The sequence below is a fragment of the Rhipicephalus sanguineus genome, chromosome 8 (assembly GCF_013339695.2).
Source record: "Rhipicephalus sanguineus isolate Rsan-2018 chromosome 8, BIME_Rsan_1.4, whole genome shotgun sequence".
Taxonomy (NCBI): Eukaryota; Metazoa; Arthropoda; class Arachnida; order Ixodida; family Ixodidae; genus Rhipicephalus; species Rhipicephalus sanguineus.
In genome coordinates, this window is record NC_051183.1 from 19,200,492 (window position 1) to 19,209,750 (window position 9,259).

Below are 9,259 nucleotides of genomic sequence, written 5' to 3' on the forward strand. Positions count from 1 at the left end.
AGGTCAGTTGCGATTAACTGAGGTCAAATATGACTTTTAATATTCATTTAGGACCATGTGGGTGCCGTGACGTCGTAGAGGGCATTCCAAAATGACCGGTCCTATTTTTGGTGGCGACGTACATGCTGCGTGGTGATTTTTTTTTTCCAATTTTGAAAGAAAGCGCACGAAATATCAAATGAAACCACGTGACTGCGCCGATCGTGCCCTATCCTACTTCAGCACTCTCAAACGTGCTTCGAGCAAAACAACAGGCGCGCGAACGGTCAGCACATCGAGGACGACGGCGTTTCCTTGCCGTGTGCGGTCCTCAGAAATGTTGACGTACTGTGAAGCCGATGCATAAGACTGCAGCCGGTCATTTCGCCATGGTCCACGCACTGGTTGTTTTGATCGAAGCGGGTTTGAGAGCGCTGCAGTACGGCAGCGCACGAGGGCAATCACGTGGTCATGTTTCGCGGGCTTTCTTTAAATGGGATGCAAACGAAGGACAGAAAAAATAGCACTGATGCTGACCATCAAACTGTGATCAAAATAACCTCTTGAATAATTGAGCAGCAAGAACAAAGATACAGTACGCCAAGAAATCTTATGTTACGTAAGTGCTTGTTCTACGGCATCTAGCATCAGCACCGGTGGAGCGACAGTTTTTAGAATCTCATTTGCATATAAGTCAATCTCATCGTATGTAAGTCTAGCTTGCATCCACGAGATTTTTAAAATCGTTTTCGTGTGAAAGCCGCAAGACGCAAAGAAACCCCATTCTTGCATTCTTCAGACTTCGTAACGAAGCACCACGCAAGGGAAACTTCGGTAACACGACACTATAGGAGCATCAGAATTTTTGCAAAAGGTGCCGCACGCGTTAGAGTATGTAGAACAGTACAGTGTTTACGAGGAAGTGTCATGGTACCGACACAAGTAAAAAGAAAAAAATTCGAGAAAGCGAAGTTCGACTGCTCGTAGACGTTCGCGGGCTTGTTTTTGTCGAGATCGCGCGAGCGCCACCCCGTGACCGTGCTCCACCAATAGGGACGCGCTGACCTCATCGCCTGCCCTCGCTGGAGAACTCTGGCATATATATGAAAGAATGTCACTGTCGTTAGTTTTATTCAAGTAGCTTAGTAGCAGCAGTATCAGCTTGAGAAGCGTAGTTCAGCCACCGTTAATTGTTTCGCTCGGTGTTGTTTCTATAGCAGTATCTTGTATCTTAAGATACACGATGCATTATTGAATGTATCGAAAATACAGATACAGATACTCGTCTTGCGAGACGTATCGCGATACAGATACAAGATACCCATAGAGTATCTAAGATGGTATCTAAGATACATGTATCTTCGATACTGCCCAGCACTGTTCCCTCCTCTGTTGTAGTAGTATGTAGCCACCTCGCCCGATCGGCAACGGGCGAGGTGGATTGGCAATGGGCGAACGCCGATCGGTAAAGTCCCCCCCCCCCTCTCTCGCCTCGCGACGCCGACGCAGACAGCGTCTGCTAGCGAGTTTCTTGATTGAAAAAACCGACTGCTCGCGCTGCACAACCGTTCACTGACCACCCCGTATATATAGGCACTGGATTTTGACCTCCAAGGTAGTGCCTGTGTGAGATTTTTCCTGTGCGTCATTAAACAATAAAGGTTCACAGCGTACATGTAAAATTAAAGTGAGCTGCAAGTCGCCACGACTCTCATCGACCCTTTAGTATAAACGCGCCCGATCTCACGTCGTTGATCAGAATTCACGGAAGATTCACATATGGCGCATGTCATTGGTGGAAGGCAATCGTTCGATTTAGTGCGGCGACGTACGCTAGGGGGACCGTTGTAATAAAATCCGCTCGCTGTTGGCGCGCTTTCACTTTCGCTCGGAGTATTCACGGTTTACCGATGATTTCCTCCGGAGCTTCGCCCCACTCATCATCATTCACCCCGTGGATATGCTGTGGATTTTTTTCTTAAATTGTACCCGACTGTACTCGCAGTTTCCGTGACTTCCCGCCACTAATCCCAGTGGTTATGTCGTAGTGTACGGCAATCACCGGGTATAAGGACATAGCCAGGACGCTAGACTTTAATGGGCAGAGTAATGGATGATTGTAATGAACATATATTAGGTGAATAGTGGTTGTCACGTCATTACAAATGGGATGCTAATAGGATCATCATCACGAACACTTGTGAGGGTGCAAAAGAAGGGTGTTTCTCAAGCAAGTCCTTAGTGTGGAAATTGTCCAGGAGTATACTATTGACGCAATTTATTCTTCAGCGTAAATGTGGCACAGGGCTGCAATCACACAAGTCCAAGAATAGTGTCGGGTAGAGGGTCTTTTCTTGGACTAGAGTTAGTTTGTCACCGAGTTCAGCTGCTTCGTTCTCTGTTGCCACATCGACTGTGCTTCTACGCTTCAGGCGTCTATATACTTTCAGTCGCTGAAGCAACCTTGTGCTTTTTTACGCTATGCAGGGCGTCGATGTCTGGATGTTCTCGTGTCTGGCGTTTGTCTTCGCAGTGCTGGTTGTCTTTGCGGTGAGTCATAACATCGAACTGAAGAGAAGCAAGGAAAATGAGAGACAGGCGCGTGATCAACGTGGCAAGCGCAAATAAAACAAATTAATATGTCGACTTCATTGTTGTGTCTGTAGTGAATATCGGTAGTACCAATTATCCTGCTGTTCAGAGCAGAAGCTTGCCCTTTAAGGCTGGGGATGCGGATACATGCAAGTTCGTAGAGGTGAAATTGTATGGCCTTCTTCTTGATGAAAGAAACGAGCTAAAAATAATGTAAGGTTTATGTGGTGTCAGCAAGTAACTGTTACCAAATAACCATCTCAGATTAAGGTATAATATAAACTTAGAAGTATGTTGTTTAAAAAATCCACTGCACTACAATAATAAAACTGGTTGAGTTTCTGGGATAAAACAATATGATATCCTTTATTACAAACAATTTAAATACAACTCAATATCTCAGGATAGGTGCCAAAAATCTTAAAATTTGAAGACACTTCAACGTCAACTTTACTACTCTAATGCTACACTGATAACATCTCTCAGAGTATTTTCAAAGTACAAAAGCAATTGTTTAATTTATAGCTTTTGATAGATAATAATATCGCTGGGAGCACTGTCCGGAAATAATGTGCGCAATGGTATGAGCCATGTGTAAAGTACCACATTTTAACGCGATAGCGGTAAAGAGCTCGTATCGCAGAAATTCCGCCGTCGGCGTCGGTGTCGGCGCCCTTGATTCTGAACGAAAAATCATCATCTTGTCCGTGACCGAAAAATTGAAAAAGTTGCAAATAAAATAAATAATAAAAATGTTATCTGAGTGAGAATCGAAATGAGGCCGTCTGCATGGCAAGCAGGTGTTCTACAACACAGCCACGCCTCTGCTTGGAGCTGCACTGAAAGTAACTACCTCAAGTGGCAGGCGACTGAACGCGCCAAACTGGATCGTCTCATCCGCAAGGCGTACAAACGCGCAATTGGATTACCGGTCAATACTAGCACGGAAAAATTTCTCGAGCTGGGGTTACACAATACTCTAGACGAGATAATCGAAGCACACAACATCGCCCAGTACGAACATCTGGCGAAGACCAGAACCGGCCGACACATCCTCGAGACACTGGGCATCAACTACCATACGCAGCGCGGCGAAAAGTCGGTATACCCAGACGTATTCGCGAGCGCATCGTCATTCTGCCGTTGCCTAAGAACATGCACCCGACACATCACATCGGTCGGCGCAACAGGCGCGCCCAAGACCTTGAAAAGAAATTCGGCAACAGCAAAGACACTGTTTACGTGGACGCGGCCCGTTACGAGTGCCACCGCGGCTTCGCGGTCGCGATCACGGATCACGTAGGAACTTGCGTCACGAGCGCTACAATAGGCACGGAAGAGACGGAGGCGGCCGAAGAAACTGCCACAGCCCTCGCGATAGCAACCACGGACGCCGAGGTGATAATAGGCGACTCGCAGGCGGCGATACGCAACTACGCCAGCGGCCGGATCTCCCGCGAAGCGGCCCGCATTCTCCAAATTCACGAAGTCAACATTTGCCGCAAAAACGACAGTTTCCTCATATTGACCCCTACCCACACGGACCCTCCGCTTGCGGGCAACCCGACTGCCCACGCCGCGGCTCGAGGACTTACACGATGAGCTGCGACGCCTGCCGACAGTCCCGATGTCTCGCACACTTCGACAGCGATGCGGGAATGGACGTGGGGGGATCGCATGACCACTTTCAGAGACATCACACAACACTACAGACTGAACAGATGCAAATATCCACCACCCTACGCCAAACTAAACAAGAAACAGCAGGTTGCTTGGAGACAACTACAGACACACACGTACCCGAATCCGGTGATCCTTCGCCTCTGCTACCCAGACATTTATACGTCCGACGCGTGTAAAGCGTGCGGAGCCAGAGCGACGCTGCAGCACATGCTGTGTATGTGCACCGGTAGCGAGCAGGAGTCCCCTACGAACCCGGTAGACATGGCAGTCTCGAAGAGCGAGGCGCGATGGGAGGCGGCTCTGCTCAGCCACGACATTTCCGATCAACTGTGGGCCGTCCGGCACGCCCAGGATGCTGCCCGGGTCCAAGGACTCGAGGCCATCACCTAGGCCGGGGTGCTTGAAGCCCCACCCCGCTCAATGACGCCGGACATGTTCAATAAAGTTTTTACTCACTCACTCAAAGCATGCTTGCTACCCATTATATAAGGCGCACAAACCTTAGTGTGCGCATTCTGTTAAACATTCGTAGGGTTCGAAGTGCGCACTAGGGGCAGGGTATTGCTATCGCGTTCAACGCTTAAAGGCGAAGCTTAAGCGGCCCCCAATTTTTGTCATCCTTGGAAGCGCCAGCAAATGGCACCTGTGTTGGTTCGACGTTATTTCTTTGCCACGAAGTGGTAAATGTGATACTTCGTCTTTGTTAATCGATTGCCTGTTCTATTAAAATGATATTTCGATTAAGAAGTTGCTCCCTCCCCTCGAATATTGAACGCTCAAGAAAAAACTGCTCTATTGACCGGCAACGTTTTTTACAGGGCCGGAAACGTGTATCCAGGCATATTGCTTGATGTATATTGTATATGCGTTTGAAAGCCTGAGTTTTCTGCGAATTCGAGCGGTTTCTGTGGTATCTTTTGCCATATGCACCCAGCGAATATTGCCATTGCGTTACCAAATAACCATCTCAGATTAAAGTATAATATAAACGTAGAAGTATGCTGTTGAGAAAACCACTGAACTAACAATAATAAAACTGGTTGAGTTTGTGGGAGAAAACAATATGATATGCTGTGTTACAAACATTTTAAATACAACACAATATCTTAGGCTAGGTGCCAGAAATCCTAAAATTTGAAGACACCAATTCAACATCAACCTTTTACTACTCAAATGCTACACTGATAACAGTTGTCAGAGTATTTTCAAAGTAAAAAAACAATTGTTTAATTTATAGCTTTTGATAGAAATTAATATCGCTGGGAGCACCGTCCGGAAATAATGTGCGCAATGATATGAGCCACGTGTAAAGTACCACATTTTAACGTGATATCGGTAAAGAGCTCGTTCAATTTGCCATAGGGCACGGGGGCGTTCCTTTTGCAAGCACTTTAGTATGAGACCGTAGGGTGCGCTTTGTTACCCCTGAACGAGAACCTCAAGTGTATAGTAAGCATTAATTACCAATATGAATAGTCGATTCATAATGGTCGGTGGACTGCGAGGGCTCTGCTACCTCTCCGTGCGCGATTGAGTTACTGCATATGCTCCCTATACCATAAAATGCAATACAATACAATACAATACAGTAGACTTATTTCCAGAAATACAAGGGTTATGGGAGATACGATTGACTAAAAGCTGTTGGAAAAATAGCTCGACTGGGTCCTTGGTCCGTTATAAGGCATACATCGTGGTTGCATGAAAAAAAGTAACATTGTTAGACACTCAAATAAATTAATTATTTACATATATTCACAACACCGATATAACATAAAGACTAAGAGAAAACATATTCGCTTCTTGAGAAGAAATATATGCAAGGGTTTCAAGAAAGCAACACAATTGGCTCTGATAAATGACCATGAAAAGCGATAAAAAATACGCTCGATCTTTCCATGTTTTGTTGCGACCGGGTATTTGGATCCATCCCACCGATGCAACCAGTTGTTGCGACCAGTATTTAGTTCCGTCCCTCCTCGGCAACCAGGTCGTTGCTACGATAGGGCAGCGTCGTACCCGGACTCCGTTTGGTAGCGTAGTCGAGTCTCCGGGTTGAGGAACTGATGCTAGCAAGATGGGAAAACAATAACAAGTTTACTGGCACTTTTTGTACACTCAATTTGCATCGTGACAAGGTCAGATTTTAGCGACGAGCGAATTGGATGAGCCTGTTACCGAGGGCTCAGAGCCCCATTTCTCACTTAGCCCCGTCGTTTTAACCCCTCAGCTGGCTCTTCCTCCTTTATGACCACCAATCACACGCACGACACCACTCACCATGGCATAGTCCATTTCACTGTCGCTGAGGGGTGGTTGCACTCTTGAATCAGCAAGGGTCCGGCGGTCGACGGCATGCCTGTGGGGGTAGAAGGGCAACAGGTTCATCAGGCTTGTTTCTCGGACTATTCCCCGAAGGGCAGAAAAGGGTTTGCGGCGACTCCTGTCCAACGGCACACCACTCCAAGCCCAGGTGGCCCATTGTCTCCGGCTTTGCCGTCCCCGACTTTGAGGTCGAGACTCTTCCTTTGTCGGTCGCTTCGCGTACCGAGTCCGAACACCTGCGATGGATGCAGGTGTTCTAGCAGTGTGAGGACGCATTGCTCGCCCATTCTCAGGGTCAGCGCGTCGCCACCGACTGTTGGTCATAACAGTTTACAAAATGCATGTGAAGTTCCACCGGTGACGAACTCTTTATACCTTGATACTTATTTAAAATGTGTGGCAGGTTATGCTGTAATGATTGCTGGTTATATTCATAACGAAAGCTTGGAACATACCACGTATTACTATTTCAGGTATTAGCAGAGATGACTGTATTAGGGGTGTGCGAATAGCGAAATTTCACCTCGAATCGAATTCGAATCGAATAGTGCCGAATAGTGGCCGAAAATATCGAATATCGAATCGGATATCGAATACAAAAAAATTATTGAAAATTGAAAGAAAGAAAAATGGTAATGTGTAGCTGCATCGTCATGAGTGCTCCGGGCCCGAAATTTTTCGGGCACCCGTTGACAGCAGTGTTTTGATCGAAGTTAATGAACGAGTGGTGAGGTGCAGCAGTGGCGAGTGCACAGCGTGAAAAAATTTTCACGTCTGAAGCCAATGACAGGTTTCGCGGGCCAAAGTCGGGACGTCTTACGACGCTTGCGGTGCTTGCGACATGTTACACTCATTGCTTGCCAGTTGATTATGTAAAGTTCATTCCTTTGTATGTCATGCCTTTTGCCTTACATTTTTGCTTGAGCGAGTTGTCTGTCTTTGCTTGATCTTGTCATTATACACTTTGCACTGCTGTTTTGCGTAGCGAGTTGTTTGTTCTTTGCCGTATATTGTCTTCATTTTATACTATTGTTTACCTTGGAAAAGTTCTACGTGTTACTCATCAATGTAACCCCACTCTGCAACGACTCCAATAGTAGTTAGCAGTATTGTCAAATAAATAATAATAAATACGCGACCGAACAACGCAAGAAGTCCGTGATTTCGTTTCGGAAGCGAAGTTGTGAAGGGCTTGACAGTTTCCTCGTCTTTCTTTTTTTTTCTTTGACACGCGCCAATAACAGAATACCCTTTAAAATAAACATGTACTCGATTTAGAACCAGGATATCGATGAAAGTTTTAACGAAATGCTTACTGTAACGCCGTTAGCATTACTTTAATCACTCCACCCTAACCAATTTGCACCAACGGGCTTTGTCGCGTTTTAGATATTCGCCATTTTGAATTATTCGAAACTTCGAATACTAGCTATTCGAAAGTCGAATCGAAATATTTGATTTGGTAATATTCGATTCGAATTCGAAACTCGAATATTTGCACACCCCTACTCTGTATGCCATAGAGTAACTCTAAGTAGCAAGAACTTGTAACGCCACCTGACAATGGGATGGAGAAGTGACCGCAGAGCGTAGGCGCATGAAGAAGCGCGAGATGACGCACCTAGTCTCGTGTGCGCGAGACTAGGTGATTCGCGAAAAGAAGTAGTCCGCGCCTAGGATATTTGGGAGCCACCTAAAAGCGCTAGGTAGGAAGTCTGTCACAATGCAACAACGTTTGGTAGATGAAGGAGGAAATCAATTGGAAGGGCATGAAGCGCTAGGTTATATCCGAAAGATAACAGCCGATTCGTTTAAAAAGGTCACCCAGGGGATTTCCCCGGTGAGTAAAAGTACGCAAAGGAGTGCAACTGACGAAGATGTAGTACTAGAGAATTTCAATTGGAAGAAGGCCGAAGGAAAAATTCCTAAGCGCACTACTCCGGGCTTAGATGGGGTTCCCGTCAGCCTCATTAACGAACTCGGACATAACACCAAAGAAGCACTACTGAAAGCCGTAGAAAAGTGCTTACAGGAGAGGGAAATACCAGAAAGTTGGCGAAAAAGTAGAATTAATCTATAAAGGCAGGGGAGAAAAGGATAACATTCGCTCGTATAGACGGCTAACCATTACATCGGTGCTATACAGGTTGGCGATGCAGGCAGTAAAATTAAAAATAGAAGCGTGGGTAGAACAAAATGATATTTTGGGAGAACTTCAGAATGGATTTCGAATCGACAGGCGGTTAGACGATAATCTGTTTGTTCTTACCCAGTGTATAGAAATATCGAAAATAGAAAACAGGCCCTTATACGTAGCTTGTCTACATATCACCGGGGCGTATGACAACGTTAATCAGGAAATTTTGTGGGATATATTGAAAGAAGTGGGCATAGGAGACGACTGTATACAGCTTTTGAGGGAAATATACCGAGAAAATACAGTTTGTATGGAATGGAAAGGAATAAGTAGCAAGGACAGCGTTGAAATTAGCAAGGGGCTGAGACAGGGATGTCCTTTGTCCCCGCTGTTATTCATGCTTTACATGGTGAGGATGGATAAATGGTGAGGATAGAAAATATCGGGCCGATAACGGCCCGATAACGGCCCTCTTCGCCTTCTCTCAACGTTGCGACAAACTCCCGCCTGTACAGCAGAACCAACTCTCGTTCATTGCGCAGT

The 9,259-nt window shown here is 45.9% G+C and overlaps 1 protein-coding gene across 1 annotated transcript in view; it reads left to right on the forward strand.

Moving 5' to 3' along the window:
• Window positions 1-2,607, forward strand: part of LOC119403058 (glutamate-gated chloride channel alpha-like) — a 30,636-nt gene extending 28,029 nt beyond the window's left edge. Inside the window, exon 5 of the mRNA XM_037670008.1 lies at window positions 2,467-2,607. Within this exon, the coding sequence (XP_037525936.1) occupies window positions 2,467-2,607 (141 nt within the window). The remainder of the gene's footprint in view (window positions 1-2,466) is intronic.
• Window positions 2,608-9,259: the final 6,652 nt, after the last annotated feature.